The 18294-nt window shown below is 29.1% G+C and overlaps 9 protein-coding genes across 9 annotated transcripts; 5 read left to right on the top strand and 4 right to left on the bottom strand. All coding sequences in view use genetic code 12, as the record gives it.

Annotated features, from left to right (window-relative positions):
* Window positions 1-124: 124 nt before the first annotated feature.
* On the top strand, window positions 125-1453 carry PRO2 (glutamate-5-semialdehyde dehydrogenase; the record flags this gene model as incomplete). Its single annotated transcript, XM_064908604.1, has 1 exon — window positions 125-1453. The coding sequence occupies one exon, from the start codon at window positions 125-127 to the stop codon at window positions 1451-1453; it is 1329 nt and encodes a 442-aa protein (XP_064759809.1).
* A 55-nt stretch (window positions 1454-1508) lies between these two features.
* On the bottom strand, window positions 1509-2248 carry MET8 (bifunctional precorrin-2 dehydrogenase/sirohydrochlorin ferrochelatase; the record flags this gene model as incomplete). Its single annotated transcript, XM_064908603.1, has 2 exons — window positions 1509-1523; window positions 1586-2248. 2 exons carry the CDS (start codon window positions 2246-2248, stop codon window positions 1509-1511), a joined length of 678 nt encoding a protein of 225 aa, XP_064759808.1.
* A 1724-nt stretch (window positions 2249-3972) lies between these two features.
* Window positions 3973-6419, top strand: DFJ63DRAFT_309306 (GTPase-activating protein; the record flags this gene model as incomplete). Its single annotated transcript, XM_064905524.1, has 2 exons — window positions 3973-5851; window positions 5915-6419. 2 exons carry the CDS (start codon window positions 3973-3975, stop codon window positions 6001-6003), a joined length of 1968 nt encoding a protein of 655 aa, XP_064759807.1. The 3' UTR covers window positions 6004-6419.
* Window positions 6420-7004: 585 nt separating this feature from the next.
* On the top strand, window positions 7005-7433 carry RPS12 (40S ribosomal protein eS12; the record flags this gene model as incomplete). Its single annotated transcript, XM_064905341.1, has 1 exon — window positions 7005-7433. The coding sequence occupies one exon, from the start codon at window positions 7005-7007 to the stop codon at window positions 7431-7433; it is 429 nt and encodes a 142-aa protein (XP_064759806.1).
* A 238-nt stretch (window positions 7434-7671) lies between these two features.
* Window positions 7672-9802, top strand: DFJ63DRAFT_252658 (uncharacterized protein). Its single transcript, XM_064904453.1, has 2 exons — window positions 7672-7962; window positions 8040-9802. Exons 1-2 carry the CDS (start codon window positions 7910-7912, stop codon window positions 9625-9627), a joined length of 1641 nt encoding a protein of 546 aa, XP_064759805.1. The 5' UTR covers window positions 7672-7909; the 3' UTR covers window positions 9628-9802.
* DFJ63DRAFT_250502 (cornichon family protein) lies at window positions 9802-10740 on the bottom strand. The gene is made up of 2 exons (XM_064904428.1): window positions 10541-10740; window positions 9802-10379 (listed from the first exon to the last, which is right to left on the bottom strand). Exons 1-2 carry the CDS (start codon window positions 10555-10557, stop codon window positions 9977-9979), a joined length of 420 nt encoding a protein of 139 aa, XP_064759804.1. The 5' UTR covers window positions 10558-10740; the 3' UTR covers window positions 9802-9976.
* DFJ63DRAFT_252260 (uncharacterized protein) lies at window positions 10620-11856 on the top strand. Its single transcript, XM_064904448.1, has one exon. It carries the CDS (start codon window positions 10925-10927, stop codon window positions 11588-11590), a length of 666 nt encoding a protein of 221 aa, XP_064759803.1. The 5' UTR covers window positions 10620-10924; the 3' UTR covers window positions 11591-11856.
* Window positions 11857-12653: 797 nt separating this feature from the next.
* On the bottom strand, window positions 12654-13682 carry DFJ63DRAFT_250499 (uncharacterized protein). The gene has a single exon (XM_064904427.1). It carries the CDS (start codon window positions 13552-13554, stop codon window positions 12814-12816), a length of 741 nt encoding a protein of 246 aa, XP_064759802.1. The 5' UTR covers window positions 13555-13682; the 3' UTR covers window positions 12654-12813.
* Window positions 13683-13811: 129 nt separating this feature from the next.
* DFJ63DRAFT_323855 (uncharacterized protein) lies at window positions 13812-17666 on the bottom strand (the record flags this gene model as incomplete). The annotated part of the gene is made up of 1 exon (XM_064907559.1): window positions 13812-17666. The coding sequence occupies one exon, from the start codon at window positions 17664-17666 to the stop codon at window positions 13812-13814; it is 3855 nt and encodes a 1284-aa protein (XP_064759801.1).
* Between the last annotated feature and the right edge of the window lie 628 nt (window positions 17667-18294).

Here is an 18294-nt window from a genome sequence, read left to right as displayed (position 1 = left end):
TTTCGAGGTATGGATGTGTTGGTATATACAGGACCATCTTCATTTCTTTTTTTTTCAATCAATCAATCGTAAATTCAAATATTTCAATTTATTAATAACTATAAAGATCAGAACAACAACAACCATGTCCAGTCAAGCTGAGATAATAGCCAAGGATGGTGCTCAAGCATTCTCCATATTGAAAACATTAACTGACGAAGAAAGATCAGACGCCTTACATCAAATCTATCATGGTTTAAAAGATCATAAACAAGATATCTTAGATGCCAATAAGATTGATATGAAAAATGCTATTGATCATAATTTATCATCGTCATTAGTAAGACGATTGAATTTAGAAGATAAGGGGAAATTCGATAGTATGTTACAAGGGATTTTAGATGTGGCTAATTTAGAAGATCCGGTAGGGAAAATCACATTAGCTAAGAAATTAGATGATGGATTAAATTTATATCGAGTTACGGCTCCAATTGGGACATTATTAATTATATTTGAAAGTAGACCTGAAGTAATTGCTAATATCACTAGTTTAGCGATTAAATCAGGGAATTCGGCTATTTTAAAAGGAGGTAAGGAAAGTTATCAAACTTTTAAAGTTATGAGTAATATTATATCTCAAATTTTACAACAAAAGACTAAAGTCCCTAATAAAGCAATTCAATTAATTGAACTGAGAAATGAAGTTAATGATTTATTAAGTCAAGATAGATATATTGATTTAGTAATTCCAAGAGGATCGAATGAATTAGTTCGTAATATTAAATCATCTACCAAGATCCCAGTATTGGGTCATGCCGATGGGATTTGTGCTATTTATGTTGATGATGAATTCGATGATATTAATAAAGCTATCAATATCATTATTGATTCAAAAACAAATTATCCTGCTGGATGTAATGCAGTTGAACAACTTTTAATTAATAAAAATGTATCACAAATTGATATTAATCATATTATAAATAAATTAATTGAAAGTAAAGTTATATGTAATGTAACTGATGAAGTGAAGTCATTATTAACAACAACTATTAATTCAGACTATATCAAATCAGTTGAATCAGATTCATTCGATAAAGAATTCTTATCATTTGAAATCGCCATTACATTAATTGATTCCTTAGATCAAGCCATAAGTCATATTAATCTTCATTCCTCCAAACATACTGATTGTATAATCACTGCTAATAAAACCAAAGCGGAAAAATTCTTAAAAGGAATAGATAGTGCAGGAGTATATTGGAATTGTTCAACTCGATTTGCTGATGGATTCAGATATGGATTTGGAACTGAAGTTGGAATCAGTACCAATAAGATCCATGCTCGTGGACCAGTGGGATTAGAAGGATTAATGAGTTATCAATATCAATTGAAAGGGAATGGTCATATTGTTTCTGAATATGTGGGAGCAGGAGGTAATAAAGTATTCATTCATGAAGATTTACCTTTGAAGTAAGTCCTTAGGAGGGAAATTTGGATAATAATTAATGATTGATTCAATTTGATCATTGTTAAGTAAATTTAAACTCCATTCATTTATAGTGTACATATCAGTTAAAGTTTTAATCCAATGCATTCTTTTATCAACTGTGATTAAATCATGATTATTTTGTAATTTCAATTGTCGTAATTTTAATCTTAAATTACCTAAATTCTCAATAGCAAAGTTTAGATCTCCTTCAACATTATCATTAATTCCCTTATAGATTAAATCTTTTAAAATTTTTGAAAATCGAGGTGATTTACCATTAGTTGATATTAAAATTTGGAAATTTTGTTCATTAATCATTGATCCGAAATAAAAATCACAAAGCAATGGTTTATCAGCTATATTACAATTAAGGTGAAGATATTTACATTGATAATAGATTTGAGTTGATAATTGATAATCATCAATACAACAACATATAATTTCAAATCGTTCATGATTAAAATTATGAGAAATTTGATTATAAACCTCTTCATTATTAATATCATCAAGATTGAACTCATGAGTAGACGTTTTCTTCAACATTGACAAATCAGATGATTGATAATCACGAGTTATGAAATGTTCAAATTGATGTTGATCATTTAATTGTAAAATAGTTGGATGAATATGACCTGAACCAGTTATAACTGAAATTTTAGCTTGAGCAATAATAAGATGATTTATTCTACTTAATGCAACATCACCACTGCCTATTACCAAACAATGTTTTTGTTTAACTTGCCATGCTAATAACAATGACCCTTTTATATCTGAAGTCATCGTAGGAGTTATGTATAGGTGTATTGTCACTATATATCTATCAATATAGATCTATAAAATTTGATTGCATTACCGGTGTTTGATATTTTTTAAAGATGAAGTGATGTTATATACAGGCTCAACGCTACCATCTTAATTTATATCAAATTTCTTGGGGGCAAAGGACACGACTTTTTCATTTTTTTTTAGGGATAAAATTACCGTAACGCAAAATAGGAATTTTAAAATTAATGAGATAAAGAGAGATAAGTGTTAATTAAATATTAATTATTAGTAGTACGATAGTGGGGGAGGGGAAGTCATATAATATTGTTAAAAAAAAGATAATTAAAGATGGAAGTGTTATAATTGAATGAAGTTAATAGTTGAGATTGTATAGTAAATAGTAATCAGTTAGTGGGTAGAGGGAAGTGGTGTGTTAAAGTATTTAGTTTGTATGTGTAGTGTGTAGTGTTTACTGAGAGAGAGTGGGAGTGTGGAAGTGGCAGTGGCAGTGGGAATATGTCCCACGCTGTTGCTGCTTCTGCTTAAATTAACAATTTTAAAATTTTATTATGGGTAAGAATTACCATTACTATACCAGCACAATTACCACAATGTAATAACAATGAATGAATGAATGAGTTATTACATAACATAACATATAGTTATATGGGTTTATAATCAATTAAATTAGATTGGATGGGTGGGTGGATGGGTAGTAGTAATAATTAGTGTTACGTTGTATGGGACGGCAACAAACACACAAAACTTTTCAAAAATGTACCGAGACTAACCGATAACAACCACCACCCACTACCCTTTAATTAGTAAGTAAGGTATTAAGTAGATCTAATCTGTATATCATTAATGATCGATCTATATCAATCTATAACACCACTCACCATTTATTTACTTAGTTAACTATAATAATAATAATAATAATAATCAGTTTAACTTAAAATTCAATCTCTCCACTTTAGTGATAATCTCCCCCTAACTGTCCAGTCACCCACTAACTCTTTAACTGAATGACTCTATTTTTAATTAATTTACTGAGAGAGAAGAAAATTTTTTTTTTAAAGCGCGAATTTTAACAATCAGAAAAAGAGAAAATTTTTACAAGCTCAATTTGGAGTCTGAATTGAATTGAACTCTAATTCAACAAATTACAAATTACAAATTATCATTATTCTATTATTATCATATCATCATTACAATTCATACTACTCCCTACTCCTACTAATTGATAATTGGTAGTAGCCATCTCACCCCACTACAATCTACAAACAACAACAACAACAACAACTCCTCTCCCCGTGTCTATTCCCCTCCGTTGAGTATCTACCCTGTCTTTTTGTGTTTAGTTTGACACTTTTTTACAGTCAAACAATTAATCAATTGTGGAAGTCGATTTACAACATCCATCGTTTTGATTCAATCAATCAAGTTCAAGTGGTGTCAGTTGATCTAACCAGTTTGATCAATCAATCAATCAACCAAGTTGATTGTTTTAACCGTTTGTCTCCCCTTATTACCTCCACAGTTCAAACCTTCAATTCAATTACAAAGTTATTTTAATTAATACCTTTCTCCTTTCACCCCATCTAATCTAATCTAATCATTACTTGTTATCCAAGTAATCCACCATCATTCAATTCATCCATTAAATCAATCAAGTTGATTAATCAACTTTATTAGTTAAAACTCCTCCCCTGCCCCACATAATCATATAAATTCTCAATATGCCACCTTTTTCAAGAGTCGAAAGAAGAGAATCAATGGCTGAAAGAAGACCTTCCATGTCTTATACTCCTCCTGTAATCCCTCATTTAGAAGGGTTGGAAAAACCTCAACAAAATCATATCGAATTAGATCAAGCTGATGTTCTTATCTTAGGAACTGGATTAATTGAAAGTATATTAGCGGCTGCATTATCTTGGCAAGGAGTTCAAGTCTTACATCTTGATAATAAATCCTATTATGGTGATTCAGCTTCAACTTTAACCATTGATCAATTAAAAAAATGGTGTATTGAAGTTAATCAAGGTAAATTACCTAATTTTCAAGATGCTCAAATTTATATCCCAGGTGGGAAATCAACTAATAAATTTAAATCAAAAGATTATGGAATAGATTTAACTCCTAAAATTATGTTTTGTAAATCAGATTTATTAAGTTTATTAATTAAATCAAGAGTTTATAAATATTTGGAATTTCAAAGTTTAAGTAATTTTCATGTATTTGAAAATGATGATTTTAATAAAAAAATATCAAATTCAACTTCAAAGGAAGATATATTTTCAAATAATTCCCTTTCATTATTAACCAAAAGAAATTTAATGAAATTTTTAAAATTCATTTTAACTGATAATAAAAATCCTGAAAAGAAACAATTATTATTTGAAAATTCAAAACAAACCATAATTGATTTCTTAAAGGGTCAATTCAATTTAGAAGATCCTCAAATTAATGAATTGGTTTATTCTATTGGTCTTTGTATAAAACCAACTACAAAAACTCCTGAAGCCATTGCTAAAATTAAACGATTCCTTGTTTCATTTGATGTTTATGGTAATTTCCCTGTTATGATATCAAAATATGGTGGACCAGGTGAAATTTCTCAAGGTTTTTGTAGAAGTGCTGCTGTGGCTGGAACCATTTATAAATTAAATACTAATTTAGTGGATTATGATCCTCATACTAAAATTGCTCAATTTAGTGATGGTTCAAATATAAAAATTAATGAAAAAATCATTATTAGTCCAACTCAATTACCTAAATTCTTACAATCTACTTATAATGAATTAGTTAATGATGAAATATCTCCTTTACCAACTTATAATATCACCAGATTAATCACAGTGGTAAGAAGAGATTGTAAAGAATGGATGTCAGATCAAGAATCAAGTGCTATAGTTGTATTTCCTCCATTATCTTTACCAACTCAAAATAATCAATCAGTTCAAGTTATTATTCAAAATGGTGGTACTGGGATTTGTCCATCTGGTCAATCGATTTGGTTTAGTCATACTTCTGAACCTGATTTAAATAGAGCTAAATTGGATTTAGAATCAGCTTTTGAAAAAATGGAAGCTTCATTATTAAGAGAAACTGAATCAAATTTAGAAAAGAATTTAAATGATGAAGATTTTAAAATCAATAGTTCTGCCAATATTTATTCAACAACTCCAATCATGGTTAATTCATTTAAATTAGGGGAACATTTACAAAATTTCGTTCCAAAGGAGAAATTAGAAATTGTATGTAAAGTGGGATTTGTCCAAAAAACCTTAATTAATCCTGATTTAACTAATGTTTTCCAAGCTTCAGAATCAAATAATGTTATTTTGAAATCCCCTGCATCATCAGATATAATCTTTACCAATATGTTAAGTTCAGAATTAAGTTATGATGGAATTATAACTGAAACGAAATTAATTTATTCTAAAATCACTGGTTCAGATGAAGATTTCTTTGATGTTGATTTTGAAGATGAAGATGATGAAGGCAATGATGATTATACTAGATCTTCAACCACCACTACAGCAGCTAATACCATTGCTAATGCTCATATTGATGATGCCAATTTAGTACATACTAAATCAACCACTTCAATAGGAGGTATAGTTGGTGGTGGTAATTCTACCAGTGATGAAAATGTGATTGAAGATTCTAGTGATGAAGATAATAGTAATGATATTGCCATTGATGATGACGATGATGATGATAATCATGAACCTTTTGGTACTGATGTTGATAACATGGAATTGTAATCCCCCCCCCCCCCCCCTCCTAGTTTAGATTATGCTTTCAAGTTTATTGTTTATGTTCTGTTTGCTTTCCCCTTTTTCTTTCTTTCTTTGTTTGTTTCTTTTCTTTCCCTTGTTATGACAATATTTGATAATGATACTCATAATAACGATGCTAATGATTGGTTGATTATCCCATATTACACCTTCAACTACAACTATTAACTATTAATTACTACAAACTTATTATATTCTTACTACTACTACTACTTATTATTATTATTACTTTCAATTCTTGCTACTGTTATTAAATTTAAAAAATCTATTACAATTAATTAATTAATCTTACTCCTCCTTTTCCCTTACTCCACATTAACATTTAAATATTGTCACTATTTACATTATCAATCAATCAATCAATCAATCAATCAATCAATCAACTCACTTATTTATTTATTCATTCCTGACTTAATAATATCTTATACAAATCTTTTTATTATCCTATTAGTCTTTAGTTATTCTACTCTGTTTGTTTAAATTCTATCCCCATGAAATCTGTTTGTTTTCCTAGTTTGCCCTTCCTTATGTTTAGTATCTAGTTTTATATATTTGTTTGTTTGTTTATTTATTTACTTACTTTTTATATATTTATAAATATCTAATTCTTTTAGTAATTTGTTATTTTAATGCTTGGTTATATATTATACACATTTTTATTATACAAAGTTTCCCCCTTAACTTAATAGTGTTGTTCAATAGATATATATAATTATAATTGTATGGTGGTTATATGTCCAATCACGTGCTGTGAAACTAAACAGGGTTGCAGACCTAAATTGAACATTTTCGCACTACCATCATTTTTTTTATAGTGAGAGCTGGTGCGAATGGTACCAAACGTCTGGTGAAAAATTTAATCTAATCAATTTATTCATATATATACTTTCCTTTCTTAATTCTGTACTGAGCAAGTTAATTAAATACCTGTCGAAGAAGTCGTAATATATTACTAAACAAAAATAATAATGTCTGATATTGAACAAGAACAAATCGTTGAAGAAGTTGCTGTTGAACAAACTGAAACTGGATCCATCTCTGTTGAAGATGCTTTAAAAGTTGTTTTAAGAATCTCTTTAGTCCATGATGGTTTAGCTAGAGGTTTAAGAGAAGCTTCTAAAGCTTTATCCAAAGGTGAAGCTCAATTATGTGTCCTTTGTGATTCCGTCACTGAAGAATCAATCATTAAATTGGTTGAAGCTTTAACTAATGAATCTAAAATCCCATTAATCAAAGTCTCTGATGCTAAATTATTAGGTGAATGGGCTGGTTTATGTCAATTAGATAGAGAAGGTAACGCTAGAAAAGTTGTTGGTGCTTCTTGTGTTGTTGTCAAGAACTGGGGTGCTGATTCTGATGAAAGAAATATCTTATTAGAACATTTCTCTCAACAATAAATGAACAATTAAAGAAATGATAAAAGTATCGAAGATGCTTTTTTTCTTTTTTGAAGTTGTCTATTTGAAATCAAACCTAATCTTATGAGGATTATAGGATAGTTTTAAAATTTTGTAATATAATTAATCAATCTTTAAAAATATACATCAAACTATTTCTGTGGTTTTTATGAAAAAGAAGGTATATTTATACCAAAGAAATTGTAAGTAAAGTGATGAGTATCGTTGATGAACTGTTATTAGAGTGTTATACCAGACAGATAGAATCAGTTTAAGCTCATTCAAATGTGTGTGAATGGTAAACTTTTGCAATCATAATTATACATCTACTGCTTATATACTATAAAAATGGTAGCTTTTTAATAACTGCGCGTAAAATATTTAAACTGTGAAGTAAATAAATCTAAACCAAAACAATCAATCAATCAATTCACGATAAACACATTGTGCTATTCCCTCCCCACACATCTTTAATAATGGCCATTCATGATAGAGTCATACGGAAGGAATCAAGAATTAGAGGTTCAGGGTATGTACCACCACCATCATTAGTCCAAATCCCAATTGAAACAGCCCTTTTTATACTAACTAAACATTTATCTATAGGAAAAGGAATATTCAAAATAATAATGATTTCAATATAAAACCAAATAAACGTAGATCAAGTGGGAGAAGAAGTATAAACAACTTACAATCAGCTTTGATAAATCCTGATAATATTGAGAATTTACCTCGATTAAGAAGTAAATCAACCAGACCAACTCCAACCACAAAATCAATATCATCATCATCAACAGCTACCAAACCAAGTATACCTGCTTTAGATGCCATTGCTCGGCCTGATTTGCTGTATGAGAATGTAACACCAGCCCATCAGATCAAACTGTCAGTATATGATGAAATCGAATTACCACGGAATAAGAATACTACTACTAATAATAATGATGATTCTGATGAACAATTTGGAGATGGGAATTTCGATTATGATGATGATTATAATAACAATATCAATGATGATATATCCCTGGATATCACCATGACAGTTGATAAAGAAGAAGAAATCATACCGCCAACTCCTAAATCAAATAGAGGTCGACCTAAGAAAGTTAAAGTTGAACATGATCCAAATAAAAGAAGTAAAGGTAGACCCAAGAAGAAAGTAAAAGAGAATGACAATGAATTCAATGTGTTACCTGATGAACATCCTACTAGATTATCCATACCGAGATCTAGCAAGCCATTGAAATTAAAGGAAATCCCCAGTGATGATGATTTAGAAGCATCACTTGAAAACGATACGGTATTATATTCCGCTAAAGTTAATTTAACTAATCAAACTTTGAGAGGATCATCAAAATTAAAAGATTTATTATCGTCACATCTGAAACTGAAGTCAAAAGTAAAGCAAGAAAGACTTGAATCGGGAAATTCATTACTTGATAAAGTATCTAAAATTTCAAAACTTGTCCATCAAAGAGATAATGAATTGAATAACAGAAAGAGACAGAAATCTTCGTCTGTGGTTAAACCAGCTACTACTAGAGCACTTCGTCCAAGAGTAAATGTTACCACCACCGCCAAACCATCTATTCCGATTCCACTTTTCAAAACAAAAATTAAGGAAAAACAAAAACCATTAACTATCGATGTGGAAAGATTAAGAGAGGTTAATAACAAAGATAGAAGAGCCAAAGTAAACACCTTAGATGTGTTGAAGTATTTAATAAGAGATTTCGAACCACCAACAGTCAATTCCACCGTGATTAAAGAGTCCATATTACAACAAGACTTCAAGGCTCATGTCTTATCACAACTTCAATATTTAAGTGATATTTATGGTACTATAAATGATTTAACGACACGAATAAGTCAAGTTCAAAAGCAAAAACATGATTTCCGAAAACGAATCTTTGAATTAAGACATGATCATGGTGAACTTGGGAAAGAATTGAATGTGGTTAGAGTTAATTATAATCGTGATAAGAAATCAATTGATAATTTGAATTTTATAAATGATGAATTATCTCAATTGAGTAAAGGTGGACATGAACTTGATGAAGAGATTAATGTGGATAATTTGGTTAATGATAATATATTAGAGGTTAATAAAATCATAAATCCAAATTCAGGTATTTTTCATAAATTAAAACTTGTTAATGAAAAATTATCTCAACTTGATAATTCTCTAGATTAATGATTACATATATACTTTAAATAAACGATATAATTAATGACAGACTTATATTAAAACGCCAATAATACTTATAAAAATGTAAATAAGTAAAAGAAAATTATTGATTAAAACTGTGTAAAAATAAAAGAACAAAATATAAACTAATAAAAATAAGACTATGGTTGATGTTATAAAATAAATATATTACAGAAATATAAACGATTCACATTATATCATCCGTATCAAGAGGCTAGGCCATTGCTACTTTCTAAGCTATGGACATCAAAGAATAATGCAAACAGGGGAAAATGGAATGGAAGGAAGGAAAGAAATAATAGGATCAATTCATCAAGATGTATCACCCATTTACTTATAATTGTTCACCTTCAGTAACTAATGCCATAATCATTCTATACAAGTAGAAGAAGAACATTAATAAATGGAATCCTAATTTAAGGAATGATTCCTTTTTATGTTTTGATAAAGTTCTAAAAATTTCAGTAGCATCTAATAAATGATTCTTATTAACAAACTTATTAACGTTATAGGCAACTAATGGTAAGTTTAATAAGAACACAAACCAAAAACCATTGAGTAAGAATAATGCTGTAATGAAAGCATGTAAACCAGCTTCTGGAATAAACCATGGATTTAATTTATTACATAATTCAATTGGATTGATATAATCACATTCTAAATCAGAATACATGATAGTGAAAAACACTTGGGAGAATAAATTGACTGCATTGACAATGACAGCAAGAATAAATAACCTAGACAGTCATAGAATGTTAGTATAAATCAACTTTTTATATTTTAGACGATTGGTGATTGCCGTTCCAAAATTTCATTATGCTTTGGGTGAACAGAGTAAAAGATAATCAATACCAGTTCAGAAAACAGCAAGCCCATCTTAACATCAAGATATACATACCAACCTTCACCAGTCATAGTGTTTATGTTTGATGATCTATATGATTGTTTATAACGAGATGAAGTTAAACGATTCCAAATTGGTAATTGAACAAATCTGAATTGATGATTTTTACTTTTATTTGATCCTCAAAAGTAATGTCTCTCTGTTCTTTCTCTGATACTCTATGTCGCACCCCTTCCCATATCTTTTAATTTTATAAAATGTCGTTTTAGTCATGTGCAAAGTCACGTTATCAGATTATGATGCTACCATACTTAGAATGGCAGCCAAAATATAAAAGGCAGCCAAAATCTAAAAAAAAGGCAGCCAACACTTTAATTAAACCAAACAACAAGATTAATATCATCAATCAATCAACAATAGAGGGTGAATCAAGTGGAAATGGAGAAAATGAAAAGAAGCTCCAAGAAGAGAGGTTTGAAGATGGGAATGAAGTCCATATCACCAAAAACTCCATCATCACTTATTCAACCTACCAACACTTTACAAGAGGAAAATAAACAGATAAATTTAACTGATTCCAACAATAAAGATAATGTTGACATCCAACTCTCATCAAATGGTGCTTCTGATGATAAAGTTAAGGAATCCTTAGTCAATGGTCAAATCTCACCATCAAGTATCCCACTTGGAAGGGATATATATTTAGTAGGACTGGTTTACGTTATTCACTTCATTGTCCTTATGCTTGCAGCTGATGGATTCATCAAAGCAAATGTATGTTTATGGGTGATACTCTTTTTAATAGAGTTGCCCTTAATCATTATTGCATCACACTTTCTTCAATGGTTAGATTCAAGAGGAGGTTTAGAAGAGTGTATTTTAGAAATGAGTTCCAACTCAATGCTTGGTGACTTTGTCATCTACATATATACTTGTATTATCACTCCAATAATGCTTACCGGTTTATTTGATACTATTTTCCATTGTATTTTCCCTTCATTTCCTAAAAAGTCAAGCTACATATATCAAGGAATTTTATTAATTAGAGCAATAATTGTTCTGGGCAGTTCAAGCTTAAGAGCCTTTTTCTTGGGTACAATATAGTTTCCCTCTAATCGAGGAAAACAAATCTAGTGGTTAGGTATTTTGATTCTACTGTAGTTAGTTCACTTCACCTCTGATCACAGATTATTTTTAGTACTTTTTAAGTATTTCTACATTTCCGTCCAGAGAAATGGTTGTGGTTCTTCATATTATTACTTTCTAATAAATAATACTTAATGTTTAAAATTATAGCTTTGAATAATTCTAGATGAGAAGTTCATATTAAATTTGGTGTTTATTAAGAGTTGAAAATATTTTAGGGTGTCTTATAAAAGTCTTGACTTAAAATATAGAATATAGTTACTTCTTGAGGTGGTAAAGGGGATAATCATATTTTATCTCTATATAGAAGTGAATAGATTAATATTTATTAGAATTAGAATGAAAAAATATGTTTATTCCATAATAATTTTATTTTGAGCTTACTCGATCAGATATTACAGTTTTCCTCTAATAGATGAAACCATATCTAGTGGAAGGGCGATGATAAGTTATTGTGGTATATATTTCATTGCATTTATCTAGTCACTAGTTACATAACGCTTTGTAATTCTACTATTCTAGAGTTATAATTATCCTTTATTAGGAATATATAAAGAATATAAAGACAAGCCCAGAAAAAACCAATATACAATGTTATAAAAATAATTGTAAAACAATTCTGGCACTCTGATTCATCGCTTTTAGCATTAACAACCGAACTAGACTTCAAGGTTCTCTTAATGTTCTTTATATTTCTGTCAATATCTTTAATCTTTCTAACTATTGATTTTTTGATGTTAACAAATTCAGTAAACGATGTTCTGTTTTGTGGTAGTGATCCTATTTCATTCAAGCTATTGATGGCATCGTTATATGGCGGTGGTCTGATATCTCTATCCCTATATGATGAGATATGTGACATCTTGCTTTGAAGAATAATAATGATAATATGAAAGTACTTGTTCTCTATATATTCTCATTTATGTATTGCAAAGTTCTGGCTCTGGCTGAAAAACTCATTGCTATTCTTTCCTCATTTTTGCATTTGTTTTGGTTTTGTGATCATGGATTGATAGTAGTTTCTTATCACTTACTATTCTTCTTAACTCTTACTTCGACTCATGATTGTGCTTGGGTGATTCAAGAGTTGACATCTATAACAAGTTAGTACATAAGTTAATATAATAATATTTATTAGATAATGTTTTTTTTGTATATTAATTCAGTTTGAGCTAATTCAATTAGATATTATCAATTTCTAAACATTTCCAAACAATAGCTGGATTCGAAGTCTTAACTTTATCATTTACTTTCCCCTTAAACTCTAATGGGAATAAACTAATATCACCATATTCAATTTGATTTTCCCATTTCCCTTCATTAAGAAAACTTCTAATCACATTAAATGTGTTGGTTGACTTATCAAAAGTTATACCTTGAACCCAATTACCTAATCGAATAATCTTACCTCTTATATCATCACTTTCTTCAACTTGTAAAGTGAATACTGGAATAGTATCATCTTCAACTTCACTTTCTCTAACTTCATTAGTTGGAGTTAATTTAGTAGGATCTAACGATCTCCATATTTCAATATATGATTGTTCAACCCCAGTATCAGGATTAAGCATTGCTCCAACTTCTTTTCGATCTAAACTACCTTCAATATCGGAAAAATCTCCAATGTCAGATCCTATCACTAATGGTTTACCACTTTTAATTGATCTTGTAACGGCTTGAGAATCAATATAATTCTTGAAATTGATCTTACCAGTATCAGGAATAGGTTCTTCAATCCCAGCCAATAACCATTGGAACACTTGATCAAACGAGTCACTTCCATCTCCCTTATATGGATTCTTATGTTTAAAGATTCTAATATCAACATAATGATTTTGGGGTGATGTGAATGCCATAGTATAGGATAATTCTTCAGGTTCTTCTGAACCCCATTGTAAGGATACACGTGTTGATACGACCATTGTACTATTAGTGAATGATATTATTGATCTTTAGCTCTATAAATGACTATAACTTCTTCATAATATCTATATTGCTGTTTATATATAGTTTTGATAAATTTCCATGTTATCATATCGATTCTTTGGCGGAATATCCATTTTGAGACTTATCGCATATTTTCTACAAAATATAGAGCCGCACGGAACTAATTTCCTAAAATTGATTTTGCAACATTTTATCTAATCTATATAAACCAGCAACAATAATAAATGTATATTTACACATTCAATATCAGAGATAATCTTTCCTTATGGGATACCCTCTTTGATTTATCAACTTCCCCTCCATCGAGTTTTCTTAATTTAAGTAAATAATTTATAAGCAATGTTTCATAATTGAACCGTTGTTCAATGATGGAATTGGATTCATCAAGTAATTTATTAATGAAATTTATATCTCTTTCATACCAATCTGATTCTCTATCCACCGTTTTGAAATATTCCACGAAATAATCAATCTCATCTGGACTCTCTAATGGGATTGGACTTTTATTAACTGAATTTTCTTTTCTAACTAATGATAATTCATGAGGGACAAATACATAGGGATAAAAATCAATCGTACATGGATTAAGTCTTAAATCCAATTGTCGTAAATTCAATCTTGACCCTTGAATCCCAATTAAAATCGATTCAAATTTTTCAATTCGATTACTTAATAAACTTAATTTTCGAAGATTAGTTAATTTAGATAATCCATCAAGATTATTAATCATATTAAAATTTAAATCTAATTCTCTTAAATTTGGAAACCAAACCGCTAATGAATCCGGAATATGAGTTAAATTCATAGCGGAAAGTGATAATACATTAACATTTAAAAATGGATTAATCTTAATTAATGTTTGTGAAAGATATTCATTTAAATTAAATTCAATATTACCTGATAAATCGAAAACTTTCAAATCCAATTGACCCTTATTAAATAATTCAGTAATAATTTCTCGATTGATTTGAGATTTACATGATAATTCTTCTAAATATTTCAATCGACGTAAATTGACTAATTTCTTTAATGGATTACCATCAACTCTTAATACTCTTAAGGCAGGGAATTGCATTAAATCTAATTCGGTGATTTTATTCAATTTAACCAGAAGTTTCTTTAAATGATTATGACCCCCCTCACATTCAAATTCAGTTAATTCATTCTCATCAACATATAATAATCTTAATTGAGGTAAATTTTCTAATTTTTTAATTGATGATATTTTATTCCGTGAAAGTCTTAAATCTTGTAAATTTGGTAAATCAAAATCTTCAAAATTAATAATTCCTTTTAATTTATTATCCGAAACATCTAATTTAGTTAAATTTGTTAAAATATTAATCCCACTTAATGACATCAATTGATTAGATGGGGCAATGATTTCTCGTAAATGAATATTTTTATTGAAATTTGAAAGCGTCACCATTTCATTATTAGTTATATTGATATATTGTAAATCATGCAATTGATAAAATGGAGTTAAATTTTGAATATGATTATTCTTTAAATTCAAATTTAAAATATGTTTGGGTAATCCTTCAACATATGTCAATAAATTATCCGAAAGATCAATATATCGTAAATGAGGTAAAAATTTATCTAAATCCTTTATCGATTCTAATTCATTCCCATTTAAAGAAATATCTAAAATTTCATTCCAAGGAGTAAACAGTAAATTTTCATCTAAGGAGATAATATCAGTAAGAAGTGATGCTAATTTTTGTCTAGTCTGGGAAAAAGTCATATCATTAACTTGTGAAATTCTTGTAATATCAGCATTAAAAGAAGGACTTTTCTCATCCCCTTCATTATCTCCTTTATTATTATCATGATTTGGTAAATGAAATGAGACTTCTAATTTATTCTTCTTCCCTTGATTATTTAAACTTTCATTAATTCTTAAATCTTCAGAATTAGATATCAAATCTTCAATGGAATCTAAACTACCTTGGAAATTCTCTTTATCATCATTATTATTGGTCATCCATTTTTGATTCTCAACATCTAATTTCATATTTTCATATTCAATAGGTAAATCAGGGGCTTGAAGGATTCTACCCCGTACAACACGTTGTTGAGGTTTAGAATCATTGGATGGATGATCTTGAACATTATACCCTTGAGAGAGCCTTAACTGAGATGGTCTCTTCCATCTGATAATATTACTATCATTACCATCAAATGTATCATGATGAACCTTGATATTAGTAGACTGTTCAGAAATTCTGGCTGCTACAACCTCATTAGTCTTGATGATCTTTTTAGGTGATGAAAGCTTCTCTAATTTACTTCTTGATATTTCATTATTGTCCGATAAATCTTCAAAAGTATAAGAACTTTCATTTTCAAATTCGGGAACTTGTTCAAGATTACGTAAATTATCCATGGCAGTATTAGGGAATTCAGTACTATCTTGAAGTTTAGAAGAATGATCAAATGAAGTATATTCATTATTAGTGGCAGCTATATCAGAATTAAATTGATGATATTCTGCATCTGAAATCTTCTCTTGAGATAAACTTGAAAAAGTCGAAAATTCATCTTGAGATTCAGGTTTATCATCAATAATTTTATTTATTTTAGGAGTAGATGTAGCAGTAGCAGCAGTTGTATTAGTGAGATTGTTAGATGAAGGTTCATTAAACGGGATTTTAAACCCTCTTTTCTTAATATTTTTAAATATATTATCAGCATTCTGTAAGTATTTTTCTTCAGTATAATCACCACTTTTAGTAAACATTTTAATTTTTGATTTTGGAGATCTCATTTTTGATTCCGATACTTTGGTAATTTCAAGTTTGGGAGGAGGATGTTGTTGTAAAGAATCGAAATCTTCCGGTTTTAAACTTTGACCTTGTATAGGAGTATTTTGTTTTGATCTATAATTAAAATTATTCATTATTCCACTTAATACACCCTTTGTATAAGTATTATAATTATCACCATATAACTTGAGAGGAGATTCAGGATTTTTAGATACTACTTCTTCAACATGTGAATTTGGTAAAGTTTGAGGAACACTATTAGATTTATTATTATCTTTACCTTGGAAATTTGATAATGTAACCATGGGAGTGGATATAGTTGAAGATAATGATTGACTATTACCAGGATGATTACCATCATGACCAGATGCAGATTTATCATGAGAATCAACTGATAGAAATATATTTTGAAGATGAGATTGAGATTCTTTTTGATCATTATATGCTTGAGCATGCTTTTTCCATTGGGGTTCATTATCAGTAGTATTAAATTTTGAATTATGAAGGATAGTATTACCAGATGCAAATTCTAAGTTTAAATCGATTAATTCTTGATTTGGTTCATTACCTGGTTTTTTATTAATTCTAACTGATGAATTAAAATCAACAATGGATTGGCTATTATTATTAATGGTTGTTGGTAGTTGAGTTTCAATTGGTCCAGTCCAGGGAACATTTAATACTGATGGCATCCAATCTGAAGTTGAATTATTATTATTATTATTATTATTATTATTATTATTATTATTATTATTATTATTATTATTTGATTCCTTGGGAAGTTTGATAGTAGAAGTTTTAATAGGGGGAGTATTAAATTCATCATCATCATTATCATTATCATTTCCAATATTAGACTTTTTACTTACATTATGAGAATCATTATCATTTAAATCAGCCGCTAGAGTCGATAAACCTAATGAAGTTTTAGTTTTAGCATTTGGATGGGATTTATTTTTAAAAGTATTTGGAATTGATGAAGATGGAGTTGATGTAAAAGAGTTGGAATTTTTATCATAATTGAAATCTTTATTGACTTGATAGGCTAATTTATCTTGATAAGAACTGGTTCTAACCGTACGAGCTGGAGATCTACGTTGAAGTATATCTTGATAATCATGTTTTTCTTGTTCAACTTTTGATATTGATTCTTCTGCTATAGGATTTAATCTATCTTCTTCTTCTTCTTGTTGTTGTTGTTGTAATTGATGATCGTTAGGCGGTATACTCTTACCAATTGATTCATATGGTATATCTGAGTTTTGATTGATTGGTTCTTCCTCTATAGATGTTTGATTGGTTGAAGTACTTCGATTCATGATTTTATCAGTTTCTTGAATGAATTTATTGACATTCATAGAACTTTGACCAGAGGAGGAAGTATCCAGATTCAATCGAAGACCATTCATGATTGATTGGGGATGAGATATGACTAACTAATGATCTTGATTGATCTGTTTAGATTTGATAATTGAATGAGATAAGGCCCCTGTTGCAAATATGAAAACTGATTTTGATGTTTACATTTTTTTTCACAATATTTTTGTTTACATTTTTAACCTGTAAAAGAATAATTAATTTAATTACATGTTAAGGTGTATTAAAGTGTAAATGATATTTTTTGCAGATTAGCTCTATTTTTTTGTGATTCTTTTTTTTTAGGGAGTGTGACGTAACTTTACGCTAAAACAGGTTTAAGGAGAGACCGCAAGACAACAACATAAACATATACAAATAAACAAATAGGTGAGCTAAATTTAGATACAAGTAATATAAAACAGTAAATTGAATCATATAATGTTGGGTATAAGTAGTTACGATATATGTTAGTGGTTATTTATTGAATATTGAATGTTAATATGAATAAGAATTGACATTAAGATTTACTGGGAATTAGGGAATCGCTTAAGGAGTAGAAGGACCAATACCTTTAAATTAGGTGCAGGA

Source organism: Scheffersomyces coipomensis (assembly GCF_036884675.1).
Source record: "Scheffersomyces coipomensis strain NRRL Y-17651 chromosome Unknown DFJ63scaffold_8, whole genome shotgun sequence".
Lineage (NCBI taxonomy): Eukaryota > Fungi > Ascomycota > Pichiomycetes > Serinales > Debaryomycetaceae > Scheffersomyces > Scheffersomyces coipomensis.
The sequence above is the reverse complement of the archived record's forward strand: the minus strand, read 5'-3'. Positions and strand labels throughout refer to the sequence as shown.